We start from the raw sequence: 16,686 nt of genomic DNA, 5'->3' as shown, positions 1-16,686 counted from the left end.
GCCTTGCATGTGCTTTGTATATCACAGCACTCATTCTCTATTAACTCTGTACCCCATGAGTCTGAAGAGCAGAAAGCTCCCATGAGAGCAGCTGTCTCTGCAGATGCTGGAACTGGCACATATTGCCAGTGATCACAGTGTTCAAAGTCACATCATGAGTCTCGCCCCCATTCATGTTTAGTGAAACCTTAACAGTGTCTCCTCCTGTTTTCTGTGAGTCACACCTACGCTAACACACCATCTGCAGAGGGGAGAGTTTTTTATTGTCAACATTAAAATATTATTATGGGCAATATGCTATATGCAAAACCTGGAGGATGGTAAACAAAAATAATTACATAACACGTATGATCTATATAAATCATATTCAATGCAGAACGCTAATAATATTTAAGTTTTTTTTTTCTTCATATCTCATTGTTATATTCCAGCCCTAAAGGCTTCACATATGAACTCCATGTGTAATTTCTCTCTTGTCGTCTCTGCAGTCGTCGCTTCAAAGAGAACAATCAACAGCTAAACAAGTTTGGAATTGTTCTACAAAGCAGGCGAGGGAAGTATGCCAAACAGAAATAGCAATAAATGTGTGGGGGGGGGGGAGTGCTAATATCAAAAGTCTGTCCAGATTTGCTCTGTTTATAATGATGCCTTTGAAGTGTATATACATTTTGTAATGGTATGGTGTGTGTGTGAGTGTGTTTGGGAAGCTGATCAATGTCAAATGCACTTGAGAGTCACATGCTTTAAGGTGCACTTAAGATAGCTGAAGAGCCAAAGTGGAGAAGAGAAGAGAGGGAAATGGAACAACTGAGTTGGAAAGTGATTTATTCATCGTGTCCTTGAAGAGAAAGACAGCGTGGAAAGTGAGGGGGCAAGTGAACCAGAACGTTCCTTTTTTCCCCCCCCTTTTAGTGTTGATAATCAAAGTATCCTCCCCATGACATGTCCTCCTTCAGTCCTCTATCTCTCTCTCTCACACACACACACCACAGTTCATGTTAGATCAGATCGGCTTCTCCAGCCACCGTCCCAGAGCCCACAGTCACACGTTCACATTCCACATGCAAGAAGTGTGTGATGACACAGTGGGAGATGATTCGTTTTTCCCTTAGTGAAATGAAATGTGCGTTCTTGCTCAGGCAGATCGTGTTCCTCACGTGATTTTTTTTCTAAAAGAAAGGCCTCGACCCACTTGCTTGTTGTCTCTTTGTTTTGTTCTTGCAGGAAAGACGGTGGAATTGTGTCACCCTCTTTAATAGGTGAGTAAACTAATTCCAGACGATACTCTCAAGAGCATCATGTGCTGCAGTGCAGCAACAGTCTCTCCCACATCTTTCTAGCACTTCATTTTTCCACCACCCCCCCCTGTTTGAAAGCAGTCCAGGTCGAGGGGAGAAAAAAAAAAACAGAGATAAAAAAAGAATCACAAAAGGAGAGGACAGGCACTGAAGCAAAGGAAGAACAAAAAAGCAATATCCTTTCATGCTTTGTCAGAAATGGGCTGTTTGAATCGTACAGTAGCATTTCATACAGACAAGAGGCGGTTCCACAGGACTGGGGCAGTAAATAACTCCTGAATCATAGTGTCTGCATCCAGAAAATGAAAGAAAAAATTACTGGTCTTTTGCCAATGGTGGTTGGATTTGTTATTTGTGCTGTGGCAGGCTGGATTTCTGGAAGGAGGAATTCATTTTACCGCACAATGCAGACCCAGGGAGCAGCAGAATGACACATTGTCTGGGTTATCTGTAAAGAACTCGACTGACTTAGTGTATTTGTGAGGATTTACACTGTGGGAATAAGCAGGGCTTTACATGATGAACTGCAGCTTTGCCTTGTTTGCTAATGATGAAAATGCCCTCACTGAAACACACACACACACACACATATATGTGTATGCAGTTTGTATTGTAAGCAGTTTGTGGTTATAATAACACATTATCGACGATGTCACAAAGCATCTTGCAAAGGGACAGAGGGAGAGAGATCACATGTGCGATGAAGTTGTCAATGAGGCCTTCAATCAGTGGATGCCCAGCAGGAGAGCGAGAGTGAAGCAGATGGTGCTTACTATTGATCCAAAACACGCACATACACTTCCATTGACTAATGGCTCAATATCAGACTATTACAAGAAAGAAAAAAAAACGACCCTGTTTGTGTTTTTGTCTGCTGGGGGCCTGTGTGTGTGTGTGTGTGTAGTGTGTAGTGTGTAGTGTGTAGTGTGTGTGGGCTGGGAATGGCTTCTGTAAAAGCCACAACAATATAAACACAAGCATAGTGGTTTTATTCAACACACTCAAAAATAAATTAACGATTGTTGTGACATAAACACAGACACGGGGATCCTTTCTGTACATTTTATTTACAAAATGTATTAAAATTCTCTGTACAGCACCTCACTAATGAGGTTCGGCAAAATTATGCATGCATTGCTTGCTCTTTTGTACCCACAACTATGCCTGGCATTTTTTTGTTATTTATTAATCATTATATATATATATTTTTTTTTTTTTTTTGCAGAAGGTGAGGTGTACAAAAAGAAAAAAAGGGGTCAAACTGATAAGCCAAAGAATAACCAGGACGGGTTTCTAATGTTAACCTAAGGTTGAGGTTTGTGAGTAGCAGAGCTCGTCAAGCATCACTGATTTTTCACATGCAGTTTCTTAAAAAGGAGAACCAATCTTTCATCGTGTAATATAAATAAGTCTCATTTATCTAAATGTACACAGTTCTCAAGTAGTTTATTTTTCCCCTCATATCTTGATTTTTTTATTTATTTTTATTTTTTTAATATATATATATATAAAACTATCTGCCCATCGGTTCAGGTGGCCACGCATGTGACGCCCTGAATCCCATGGAATCACAGTCTTTTTGAGAGAAATTATTACAGCAATAGGGGGGAAATGTGCTAAGCGTCAGGAGTCTCCCTGGTATAAACTTGTACAAATCTATTTTTTTCTCCCCCTTGTAATCATACATTGTTCATTTACTAAGTGAAGTCACCAAACACTGTAATGCTCATAAAGGAAGTCAAATTAAATGCAAACCACAGCTCATTGTATCATGTGCAATTGTAAAAGGAAAATAAACATTGTTAAGGTAATCCAAAAATACTACAGTTCAAAAGCCATTACTGTTATCCTTTCATTGGATTGCAGTTCATCTACAGCTGAATTACCCCTTTATTGTTTGGTTTTACTGTCATGTACAGAAGACTTGAATGACTTCAGGGAAACACTGATGTGAGTCAGCGCTCCTTTGATATTTTACAAACTATATGAATCAAACTGATTTTATGTTGTTGTTTTCTTCTTCTTCTTTTAAGCGTGAATCATTTTTCTTTATGTACCGTTTGTCGTACAAAACACACTCATGGCAGTATTGGAAGTGCGAATCATGACCTGGTTCTGCAGTGCACAAAAGCCAAACCAGGTCATCTTCTCATCTTCATGAGTCTCGTTGAACGTTCAGAAGACAGTGGCAGCAGCACCAGAGTTTAGAGTTTAGACTCTTTCGTCATTTTGGGCTGAATGGCTGAATTTCACTCCAATAAGGTTCAGTCTGTCTCTTGAAACAAGTACAAGGTCACCACAAGTGTTTACAGCAGTATAAAAGCTATTGTCTAGCAGTGTCTTACAGTGCACTGAGTCGTTCTAATGAACCTATCTGAACACATATGACCAGTGAAAATCTGGCAGCAGAAGGATGATGTGTAATCTGATCATATTGATTACGAGAAACCAATTTAGACACTTGTCATATAAGATTTGTCATCTATGTGGCACTTCAAAATGTGCTTAGGGTTTGCAAATGATGGCTTTAATTCTCTCTTCCACTGTTTCACATCAAATGTATTTTATATATTGATTCTTTTTTTCTTTTTTCTTTTTTTTCAAATCACTGCACCATTCTTCTGTTTTGTTTGAGTTTCAAGCAAAAAGCAGTATCAGTGTGAATGAGTTGCATTGGTTGGACTTGGAGTTCCATAAGGCACTGAGAGGAGGGAACCGCATCGGCTCTTCACGCGACCAGTCCAGTCGTGTCGTCATCGCAGATTATCGTGCCATGTCCACACGAAAGGATTTGGCTCGGAGCTCAATCCCTCGTGATGCTGTCCTTTGATACTGTAGATGTTTAGTCACAGTTGTGAGGGGGGCAATGCAAGTGTTTTCCTAAACCTGTGTCAAACATACGGAGCAGAAACAAACACGGGGGGGGGGGGGGAGATGTGAGGTTTGTGTGTAAATGTCAGGGAAAATTTAGCAGCTTCATACCGTATGACACAAAAGATGCATTAAAACAACATGCGGTGCATGTGGTGGCTTTCTTTGATCAACGTGGAAGGGCTACACTTTTAAAACCCCTGAAAACATGGCTTCAAAATAACGACAAAGACTATGCACATGATGAAAGAAAACAATCATCAAAATGAATTTGGAGAAGAGCATCCCGAGTAGAACTCAGCTAATCCGCTTGTGTTATTATAATTTCCTATTTTCAGTTTTTCTTTACAATTATTTCCATTTTTTTTGTTTTAACTTGTGATTGCTGGGGTTAAGGCGAAAACAATACTCGCTGTGGTTTGGGAAAAAAACAACTACTTTGTTGGGTTTTGTATAAATACCATCAAAGAACATGGATGACTCACAATGTGGTGGGCGGACTGGCAAAAATATAATTATCCAACAGACTGGGGTTCAATGCCCATAGCTCCTTTTTTTCCCTGTTCTTTATTATAATATTTACCTATAACTTGTTTGTTTAGGATTAGGCACAAAAGCTACTTGGATAGATTTCCAAAAGCTTACAGTGTCACTCATGCAAATGTCAGGGGAAACAAAATATGCATCTGCTGTCTGTACAATGAATCCCATTACAATATTTTTGCATGTTTTTGAGCCCAAAACATGAAGTAATTGCACTTTATGATGCTTGTGACAAAGAGTCAGTCCAATCAAACATAAGACAGTTTAAAGGCGCCATATGTAAGAATGTGGCCAAAAACGGTTACTACATTCAAATTCAAAATACTGAGGTCTTTTAGGTTTCATTTTCTGACGTAACTGGGAATCCATGGTTGCTCGGCAGCTAAGACTCTACTGACTGCAATGATTGGTAGACGGCGGTAGGTGGCGCCACATGCCAAAACATGATTTCAAAACATAAACATGATTTGCAGTCTGCAAAATATTTTGTTTAATGCAAATATTTTGGCTGTACTGTTGTTGTTGGTGAGTTCAGTTTGTTATATGAACATTATTCCTGAGTCTCTGTGACATATGAGTGAGGATTTTATGGCCAGTTGCTTTAGATTTATTACATAATGCACCTTTAACAATATTATTGTCAGTGCATACTAAGTGTTAAACTCTACAGATAATAGCATCTGCATTAATGCTACATTTGCAGCTTGTTTCACAGCAACCAAGTAAGTAAATACATTAAACATTGTACAGGTGTTCTTCTCTAAATTGTTTATGCTGTGATCGACTGAATTATGTTCACTTCCACCATATTTTGATGGCTGCTGACATCTCATAGGGACAGTATATCTCAGAAGACCTTCTTCCATTCTTACCCTGTGTACATCATGTTTTTTTGGGGTACTGCAGAATACAAGAATTTAAAGATGATGCATTTTAGCCCAAATATATAGTACATACTGTACATAGCTAGAGGAACTATAAACTAAGCTGTATATTATATATTATATATGATGTTTGGGCAGGTGTGTGTGTGTGTGTGTGTGTGTGTGTTACGTTGAGTCCAACACAACAGCCACACAAACAATTTTTTCAAGCAGCATCTGCACAGCAACACATCCAAATGAATAATTCACCATAACTGATATGGCAGGAGGCTAAATGATTCATCTCTCACAGCGCCTCTGCAAAATTCTCTGGACGGTAACCGGCGGCGACGTACCTCTAGATCTTAACGCTCTCGGTTCCGTACACGTTGTAGCCTTCTCTGTATGTGGCAAAGTTCTGGGTGCTGGTCGGGGGAGCCGGCTTAAAATTCTGGGCATTCTTGGCCAATTTCAGCCGTTTGGTTTCTTGCCGTGATTTATAACAGAACTCTATCAGAGCCACCATCATGGCCAGCCCCAGCCCTCCAACCAGAATATAGAAGACACCAGCCACATTGCTTAGACTGAGAGCACTTGTCTTGTCCTGGGGGGAAGTGAATGACAGAGTTAAGAGTTTTGCAGTGGAGCAAGGACAACACAACAAAATGCAGCCTGTATCCTTCACACTGAGCCTCACATAGCCTGGCTTTCAACAGTAAAAATGCTTTCATGAATCATTACACTATATTTTATCTGATGCTAGTTCATAAATAATCTACTAACAGCTAGCAGCAACATATCATTTAAGGTGAAATCAGGTGCTAAGGCTATAATTTGGACTGAAATGATTTTCCTGTGGCTGTCACAAAGTTATGAGGAACTTCAGACTGCCATAGTCAAATCATTCTCCATTACGGAGCAAGAAGCCAACTCTTAAAACTCTTTCTTCTGCTGGTGAATGTAGATCTTATGCTTCCCTACACCAAACGTATGTAAAAATGGCTTCTTCTTGACCATGTTAGGAAGCTGGTCAGTATCGCATAGGTCAACAGCTCTGAAAATCCCTATCTTTTTTAATTTAATTTTTTAAAAATTTAAATATCATCTTGGCAGACATGTACGTATAACTCTCATGGCAACATTGTCATACAGTACAGTCAAATTCATAATAGATGAATGATAGCTCCATTAAAGGATCACTGAGGATCAAACCATTTTGCTGCTGCTTACTTCCCAAACATATTCATTAAAAATTTGTTCATTGGAGTTTTACTATTTGCAGTTTAACCCTATGAGCAAGTAGATGATGATAAAGCTACCCGGTGACCCTAAAATGTGATCTGAACCTTTGAAAGTATCTCAGAGGGTTAAATATTGGGTTTATTACATTCCTAGACTTCTTATGATGTGCAAACAGAGACTCGAACTTCAACTCTTAACAGCCATGAGATGTGGAGGACACCCTGCGGTGCTCGTGCCACTTAGAGAGGTTGAATTTGACTGACTCATCTCAATAAAAGGCTTCGGTTGTTTGTCACACCACAGGAGGCTTAAGAATCTAATAGACACATCTCAGTGCAAACTAGTAACAACACAAATAAATCAAATTTTCATTAACAGTTTGGTTAATAGAAACAGCAGCATAATGGTCAGAGTATCATGAATGTCAAGAGTGAAAATGAGCAAAAATAGCATTTATCAACAACTATTAACTGCTGTGATTCACTTGAAATCATGTATCTGAAAGGCACTTCCCCTCAGCATTATCATTACTGTTTTTTTTTTTAATATAATTTATCAAAAATGTGTCATTCCTATGGCATAAAAGAAAAAAAAATGAATTTGGGGAAACGGTGCCATGTGTCAGTGCCACACACAAACTGTGTTACAGTCGGTGGCACACAAAAATATAATACAAAAAAAGAGAAAATAAATTATGTGTAGCAAATAAACAAAATGTATACTAGAGACGTTTTGTCTTGCATATGAACAGTACGTCAAAATGCAATTTGGAATCAGTACAAAAGACCTGCAGCGACTGACCTTACTTCCAGAGTCCTTGGTTCCACATTCACCCTTATCGTACCACCATTTGTTTTTCAGCTTGTCTAAGATGCCTTGTTCACTGAGTTTCAATACTGCAAGGTTTACAGGAGTTCTTCACGTGGGAAATAACATAAATAACATTATATTATGTTATTTTATGTTATTCAACTTTTAAACTACTACATACTTAACAAAGCGATAAAGCAGAGCTCCTGGCAATGTCAACATCACAGAGAGCAGGCATTCTACCTATTACCTTCATAACCCCTAGTCTAAAGCCAGGGCCTGCCCATATCGCTTTGAGTAATCGGCAGACGCTGTTAGCGGGGTGACGGGCAGGTACTGAAACATACAATCTGCAAGTCCATGAATATCAAAAAGCACCGGGTTACATTAGTTTAGGAGCAGGAAAATAAGTCACGGGGGGGGTTTTGTGAAAAGTGTTTAACAAACTCAGTCGAACGGGGCTCTTTGCTTTAATAAACAGAAAAATGCAACTGACGCACACTCTTTCTCTATTTCCACAATATCAGCATAACCCTGCAGTGGCTAATTCGTCTGTCACTACAATCACACCGACACATTCGGAGGCATTATCACCACTTTCACACATGACCGAAAGTGAAAGCTTAATAAATTCTTACCTATTCTGACATTTCGCTGAGAAAACTTTATCTCCAAATTACGCCAGATTAGTGTCAGATGAGTGTGTCCCAATCAAAACGCTCAGAGCTGCAAGACTAAGCTCAGATTTATCAGTAAAATAATTCCACTCATATTCGCCCGTGGCAGCATTCTCTAATGCCTGACACAGCTGTTTCTTGCTGTTTGATATCTCCAAGAGTTTTATCATAACCCCCCCCCCCCCCCCCCCCATAAATTATCATAACATTCTAGTGTCTCTGCATTACTTCTGAAAACAATCATAAAGCCATGAACATCCCACTTTGTAGTCACAACATCATTTGCATTTCAGGTCAATCTCTCTGTAAGAGAGGAAAGCAAATTGGAGGAAAAGAGAAATAGTGCATCGATAAATGAGTGACCTGTCTTCTCTATGGGAACAATGTCCCCCAAGGGGATCCATGCAATGCATAATGCACTGAGAGAAGATTACACCACTGTATATCCCTCATAGCCAATCTGGAGAAAAGGACTGTGAAGACCAGACCATTGTCTTGGCTCGGAGAGACATTGATTAACAATGCAATTACCCAGTAACATGCTCTGTGTCTGAAACTCAATCTAGGCTACACTCTTGTTGTGCCTGGGGGCAAGAAAGAGCTATGTTAACTGTGCGCGAGTGGGTGAGAAAGACACTGTGCACATGGCTGTGTGCGGCTCCTGTTGTCTGTTGGAACACGGAGCTGTGAGCACGATGCGCCGAAAGATGCACTGTTAGGGAACAAAAGCGCTCCGGGCTGCTTTATTCCACATGATCGGGCCTTTCCACTCATTCGTGGAGAACTAAAACGAGCCAGGAACCAGGAGTGAGAGAGCCGTGTATACCTGTGCGCATGGTAAAAGATCAATCACAGCTCAAGAGACGGATACTTTAAAAGGGGCTCTTGAGCTTGGCGTCTGGCAATGGTAGCAGTGCAAACATTGTAAAAGATGACAGAAATGAACCACAGGCATTTAGCAGTACATTATTTGACCTGTGCCTCATGCAGCCTTTTGTGGTGATGCAGTCAGTCACAGCAGGTTAACTTATCTCTAAAGCCCCAATCCATGACAAATCCATGACAAATGACACTCAGGCTGTAATTATACAATGTGCCACCCACAGGACCTTGAAGCTACTGCGTAATCTGACCTATATCATCACATGTGGGCCATTTGTCATTAAATTGACCTGAATTGTAAAGAATACAATGCTTCATGGCAAATGACATGACACTAAGTTGTTGTAAGTGAGTGGGGTTTCACACACAGCACCATTAGCTCCCATAATAGAAAAAAAAAAAATCATTCATTAACTAACCACAAACGCATAGGGAAAGATCTGATGGTCAGAGGGCTCATACCAGTGTAGGTGATGAGCTGAGGTACAGGAGACGCATGCCGTAGAATACAACCACAGACGTTTCATCAGATAAATTATTAACAGTGAATCATGAATCTTTTTGTTCAATTAGAATTCTCACGTTTGACTGCAATGCTTAGTCCCCTCAAGATGCCGCTGTTCCCCTTGCTTTCCTGTCTAAGCACACTAACTTGAATTTTAATGAGAAATAACAGTCTACTGCTACTGGACAAAGACAAACGTCCTAACAACTGAGGCTGGGCGATCTGCCCTACAGGTTTGTAAGGATGGATGAAACGAGCTCAACCTTTCCAAGCTGTAAGGCAGTCAGGCTCCATTTTCAATCAGAAAACACCTATGGATTCTTGATCTACTTTACGTCTGTGAACACAGCAGTGTCACCAGAGGCAAATCATATTTTTCTGTTGGTTAAAGCAAGAGCTCCTTCTTTTGGTCTGAGCTGTTAAACCCACCGGTCAGACTATCAGTTAATTTGGCGATCTGCTTTAGGGCAGCAGCAGGTTGTTGGGCAGTTGGTTTGGTTATGGTTGGATGGTTGTAACAGCCTTGCCGATTACTCTGCACTATTGTACCCGATTGTTGTGACATCGAGGCTGACCTTGGAGTCACCTCCCCCGCTGCCGCACTCTCCCTTGTCGTACCACCATTTGTTTTTCAATTTGTCCAAGAGGCCTTGCTCATTCAGTTTTAAAACTGCCAGGTTAACAGCATTTCTTGAAACGATAAAACATAACTTGTAAGAAAATGCACAGGTCCGTGAGAAATCTAATGCAAAGTAATAATTGTACGAAGCATCATAACGATAGGTTAGCGGTAGCGAGGCTACCACTGACATAGCAGGGGGCTTATGCACATACTATCTGCTAATCAGAATGGTCTGGGGAAGGACAAATTGTTCAAGAATTTAAGGAATATGGAGAGATAAGAAAGGCTCATATAAGGTAAAGACAGTGTTAAATCTTGGAAAGGTGGCATGAAGGGATACATTGTTTAGAGCTGAAGTGTGCGGGATGGGGACACTTGTCATTGAGAAGAAAAGCAACAACAACAAACATCATGCAATTAACATTCGTCACAAGTGACAGCGCAGCTTTTAAAGGCTAAATTGAAAAACCATTGAACTGTTAAATTAAAAGTGACAACACAACAGTCAGGTAGGACAGCACATGGGACAGGAGGGAAGATTGAAGGAGAGAGAGAGAGAAGCAGCAGTAAAAGAGACACAAATATGACGTGACTGTTAGCTTTAACCTTAACATGGACTTGATTGCTCTATTGTAAAATAGCAACTCTAAACAAATATATATAAAAAAACATTCATTATCATTATATAACTGTTTTTTAAATTCTACTGTTACCTGTATTCATACAAACACATACGAAGAGGGAGAGAAGAGAATGACAACAGGGGGACATCAGGGTAGGTGGAATACTATAACAACATGGAGGATATTGTTATATTATTCCACCCACCTTAATGCTGAGCCTTTGGGCGTCGCCACACCGTATCCTTTCGAGTCCAGGTTCCCGCCCACTTTCATGGTGTCGCACGGCTTCCGCTGCTCGATGTACTCGTTCATGGTGGACTCGAGGAGAAAGGCAAACTTGCCCTTCGACTTTCGTACCCGGGCTACGCCATCGGGTGTGGTCTTAACAAACACTGAGGGCTCAGCGGATTTCATGTATGACCACATCTTCTCATACACTGCTATTTTGGATCGCTGTGCAGGGAAAGAACAGGAGAAGAGAAGTAGTTTAGAAAACCCCCAGTCATTAACAGTTTGTTCTAATGGAGTTTGTAGGATTTTTGTGCTTAATGATCACTTCCTTTAAAATTGCTGTCATGAAGTATTTATAGACATCGCGGAAAGCAGCGGTGCGATATCTTTAAATACTTCCACAAAGTAGAGCGGGAGAACTTTTGCAAGATCAAGAAGTACAAGAAATTACAAAATCCATTTTTCTCCATCAACATTAGTGTACTCTCGGAATATTGGATCTACAGTATGTTGCAGCTTGAAACTCCAATTCACTGAGTGTGACTAATGATCATGCGTCCTCTTTACAGCAAGCGATGTCATGCAAATTGGGTTTAAGCACAAATACCGGCATTTGTGGGCTTGATTATACAAAAAAAAAAGTTCAATGATGTTTTTAGTGACAAAGAATTGCAGGTAATAATCATTGCATGGAGTAAAAGTTTGTATCAGTTTGTTAAAAAAAAAAATCAGTCTCAGTGAATTAGAGCCTTGGTTCGTAGATTCAATTGAACTCCTACACAATCACAGTCATTCAGCGATGCTGTCGTTAATGTAAACTCTCGACTGTGACTCAGAGGCGATGTGCAGAAGAAGCAATAGAAGTGAAGCAGAAAGTGTGTTACTCAGACAGGAAACCCATCACAAAGTGACACAGATGAGCATTTTCCCAGCGCCTGGGGTCAAGCTTAGCAAGCCTGTAAAACCTCTGGGACTTGAGCTCTATCTATAATAAGCCTCAAGTAAATTATTCAGTGCCACCGGATTTATTTTGGCATGGGCATTTCAGACTTTGAACAGATCCTGGTCCAAACAGTGACGAGCCAGATCTGATTGGCACTGTGTTTACTGAAGACTGGATCTCATAGAAAAGAAAAAAAAAGAAAAAAAGAGATACCCTCTTTCAGTAAAGGCCAGAGAATTGATGAAGTGGTTGGATGCTTTTCAAAAAGTGGTTGAATCAAAAGGTCCACTTTTGGTCAATGGGTTTGTTAATGGAATATGGATGAGCTGTTCATAGACCAACATCTGTCAGAGATGCTTCCCTGAGGCTAATTTTTAAATCTCTCATAGTCATAAGCCATGCAGCAATGGTGCAGAAAAAGAACAAAAAAAAAACAGCGCATATAGAATTCAGAGCTCATCTGTCAGCAGAAATAGAATGCAATATGTAAAACAGTGTTTCAATAATGTCTTCAGGTGGAAATTAAGTGTTAACTGTTGTGTTTTCATCACCTTTTTAGCACACGGGGAGCGGATCCTCTTCCATGGAGTACGTCATTTTGTACCATGTTTGTACAGTTTAAGCCCAGAGTGAAGAAATCAAACTCTAGGGTGGGCTTTTATGCCTTTATGTTCTTACCTGAAGGTCACTGTAGTCATTGTAAAGCAGAAATATATTCACTTGCAATAATCAACTTCACCCCTAGATGCCACTAAATCAGACACACTGATCTTTTAAATTATTGGATGTTAAGATCACATTTGAGCCAAGATTCAAGAACATTCGAATCTCAAAGGCAATGTTCAGCAGGAAAAAAGAACAGCATAATAATATCTTACTGTGTTTTCATAAAAAATAAATTTGCATGTTATTAAATAATGTAAATGTTAGTTGTACTAGGCCGGGCAGTATATTAGGGATGATAGAAAATAGGATCTGAGCAGCAAACAAAAAGAAATATGAAAAGTCTCTTGGATTGAAGCTCTATTTAAAATCACTGATAGAGGATATTTAAACTCTCTGGGGCTTAGAATGCCCAAACACATTAATCAGTGAATAGACTCATCACTACCCTGAATTGGTAAAAGCTTCCTTAATAGGAGTATGCAAAAGCAGATCCATCTCTAACGCTTTTCTATTCATAAACAAAAGCATTAACCTTGACCCAGCTTAAGTGCTCCACCAGCATGTAATCATATACAATTTTGTTTGTAGACATCTGTCATATAGAGCATCAGACCAGAGGTGCGGATGAGATGTGATGGCAACATGACACAGATTTAAAAAAAAGTCTGCATGATGAATGTTTCCTTCAGAAGAAGAAAAAGCCTTGAATTCCGAGGCGATGGTGGTTCTATTTTAATGCAAATAGAACAGGGGAGGGAGAGGAGGGAGAGGAGTGGTAGGCGGTGGTGGCAACAGTTTGATATGGATGTGATGTTTTTGTTTGCAATCTTGTTAAAAGTGGAAAGGACACTAGTGTGGAGGACATTTCCCCCAAAGGACTGACGCTCAGCAAGCGGAATGCTGCCTCAAATGAGAAGAAAAGAATGGATCTGTGCATTGATTACTGGTGACAGAGTGTGCTGCCTCAAAGCTTTATGAAGTCAATTGATCAATATCAGAGCAGGGACAAAGTGCAACAGAGACCTAAATAGGCTGATTCCACTGCAACTAAAGTAACCAACGAGATGCTCATGGCATATGTTCTATGTTTTCATTACAAAACAAGTATGAATTCAGAATATATGCATATATATCAGGCAGGTGTAAACATGAAATGTTCCTCTAGGTCCTCTACAGTGTTTTTGCTTAATTTCAGAAAGTACTACTCACAAGAAACCAGAATGGTGAAATGCAAGGAAAGGGATTGTTGTTATGAGACTGCCAACCAGGTGAAATGATAACTGGAGGTTTCTGAGCTCTTTGTTGACAGCCGAGAGTCAATCTGTGGCCAATAAGAGCCAGTTAGAAGGCCAATGTGGGTAATACAGCGCTGCAGTTTTCAAACGAAAACAGCCATTGTTTTTAAATGTCTCTATTTTAGGGACTTTAAAAGGCCAATGACAGGTGTATACTGTCAACATTAAAATGAAAGGAAGAAAGAGAAGAGGGAGACAACAAAGCAAGGGAAAGAGGGACGTTTGATTATTTACTATTGATTGGCTGGCCCATAAATGTGCACACACACATATACACATACACATACACACACACCACAGTGTATTGAAAGCCTACTCTCATCTCCATTACAATCTAATAATTTACGTTCTGGTCTGCAGTCGTCATTTAAAATTCAATTAGGAGGAATAATGGCTGCAAAAAGTCCGTCATCAATGAAAAGATAACTTGCTGAGCAATTACAATCTGCCCTGGAAACAGCTCTTCTGTACACGGGGCTCTGCTTTGCACGACACTATAACAGCGCTGTTACAACGTACCAATGCATTCTAAATGATCTTCCAGACAGTTAACAAGGATTTTATAGCTGTTGTTGTATAAAATATAACATGAACTCCTCGTTGCAAACAGCATAACCCACCGTCTCCGAGCGCTCTCACATTATACTAAACAACCGTAGTGTTGCCGTACTGAATCGAAGTATATATGATCTCAGCCACCCCTCCTACTGCGGTGACACAGTTACATCTTCTGTGTAGGTGTTCCTCCCACAAATCTGTCTGAAGCTGTGAGTTTCTTGCTGTTTTCTAAATGGCATAAACACACACTTAGGCGTCTCATTCCAGCCTGGTGACCTAGGAGGATGAGGTATGAAGAGAATCTCGCTTCTTGCTTTACGGGTCGCCACAGTTTTACCATCTGCCTCGTCCCGTCTCCCTTGTGTCTTCTTCTGTTACACCAACCTCCTTCAAAACATCCATGAACCTTCTCTGTGGTCTCCCTCTGTTCCTCCTGCTCGGCACCTCCATCGTCACATATCCTTTGTCCAATATAATCACTATCCCTTCCTCAGGAGCCTCATGACTATTATTATTATTATTATTATTAAAAAACCGTGCGCAGGATTCACCTGAAAATTGGGCGTACGTACAAAACACCGAAAGTGCTTATGCACATAAATATTTCGGTTGATGAAACCATGCATACGCAGATCCCATGCCAGTTTCCCTTCATAAATCACAACCAACAGACCAAATATAGTAATCTGCTTTAAGTTTTATTTCAGTAAAAATGCTGACGTGCCTTGTAAAATTACAAAAACGATCAGCGCAGCATTTTTTTTTTTTTTTTACCTAAACCCACAGCAGCAGAGGAGCAGCAGCAACACTCTGTCTTATTTTTATTTACTATATTTGTACTCTGAGACACACTTCTGTGATGATCAAATATGTACAAAACACTTCAACTATCACTTGCTTGGATATTTGCATAATTCACAGTGAATTCTATTATTAATCGGTTTCTGTGCAGCTGTCAACATTGAACTTTGTTAACACAAAAGGGAATATTTTAGCTGTTATGAATAGGTTCAATGTTTTCTTAGCCCACACTCCACTGTGTGACCCCAGCGTTCCTCTAAAAGGCAACCTCACACTATCTAATGTAAGCAATCAAAAGATGAAAGTCAGACTAAAATCATTAAGGGAGAGAGACAGAAATAGTAAATAGTAAATCTATTGTTCGAACACTTAGTTTTTCCAGAAATCAACAATGTCATTAAAATGTCTTACAGGGGACGAGTGATTAACGTCCAAAGTCAAAGAAATTGCCCTGTTTGTTCTAAATAACCACTTAATATGTATTGATTTAGAGTTACGCAGCATTTCCAGACCTCTGCCCACTGCCCTTCGAACCACAGCTTGTTGTTTATTCGTCCCTCAGTATCTCAGTCTGCTTTCATTATGGCCTCCCTCACACGTGCTCCACCGCTTGTATATCTAAATGCCATCTCAAAACACGCACCACTACATTTCCTTCGACTTTACTTCCCCCTCTATTTTGTTTGTGGACATCACCACTTTCCTCCAATATCCAGTTTGCCAGGACTACCTGTATCTCAAGTACGGAGAAATGAAAGTTGAGGCTCTGTGGTTGCACTTTGTCATTGAAGTGCCACACACTGCGCCCTGAATACCAATTGCTCATCTTTGGCTTGTTGCTGGACTCCAATAGCTCCTCTTGCGCCTGCTGTGCCACACATCTAAAGTTCGACAAGGCTCTCTGAGGACAGTGCTTTCCCTCAGAGGTTACTTCTATCTCGCTCGAGTCTATCATCACTTGTGTCAGCTTTCTCTTTCATGCAAACAGGCTCTAATCTACAGAGGAGCCTCCCCCTCACTCAGCACTACGGTAAAACACAAAATGACAAGAGCTCATGGAAGTTATGTCACATTGTGCTGTGTATAATTGCAGGGCAAAGTAAGGATTTTTCTTTTTTCTGAATAAATATCCTTGCTGGCTCCTCTTCCAGCCACCCCGGATAAATGCAGGTCTGCTCTCCACAGAAAAGCTACTTATTAAACATAGTGTTGGACCAAGCAGAGGCTATAGTGCTGCAAGAGCTGAGACGTGAAAT

At 40.2% G+C, this 16,686-nt stretch overlaps 1 protein-coding gene across 1 annotated transcript in view; it reads right to left on the bottom strand.

The window, feature by feature from the left end:
• Positions 1 to 3,595: 3,595 nt before the first annotated feature.
• The window catches only part of LOC310929115 (glutamate receptor 3), a gene marked incomplete at its 5' end in the record, with an annotated part of 86,722 nt that continues 73,631 nt past the window's right edge, over positions 3,596 to 16,686 (bottom strand). The window contains 4 exons of the mRNA XM_083891823.1: positions 3,596 to 4,184; positions 5,932 to 6,179; positions 7,619 to 7,733; positions 11,142 to 11,389. Coding sequence (XP_083747949.1) covers positions 5,934 to 6,179; positions 7,619 to 7,733; positions 11,142 to 11,389 — 609 coding nt within the window. The 3' untranslated portion in view covers positions 3,596 to 4,184; positions 5,932 to 5,933. The remainder of the gene's footprint in view (positions 4,185 to 5,931; positions 6,180 to 7,618; positions 7,734 to 11,141; positions 11,390 to 16,686) is intronic.

Source organism: Microchirus variegatus (assembly GCF_963457635.1).
Source record: "Microchirus variegatus genome assembly, chromosome: 6".
Classification (NCBI taxonomy): Eukaryota; Metazoa; Chordata; class Actinopteri; order Pleuronectiformes; family Soleidae; genus Microchirus; species Microchirus variegatus.
Note: the sequence above shows the minus strand (reverse complement) of the source record. Positions and strands in the feature narration are given on the sequence as shown.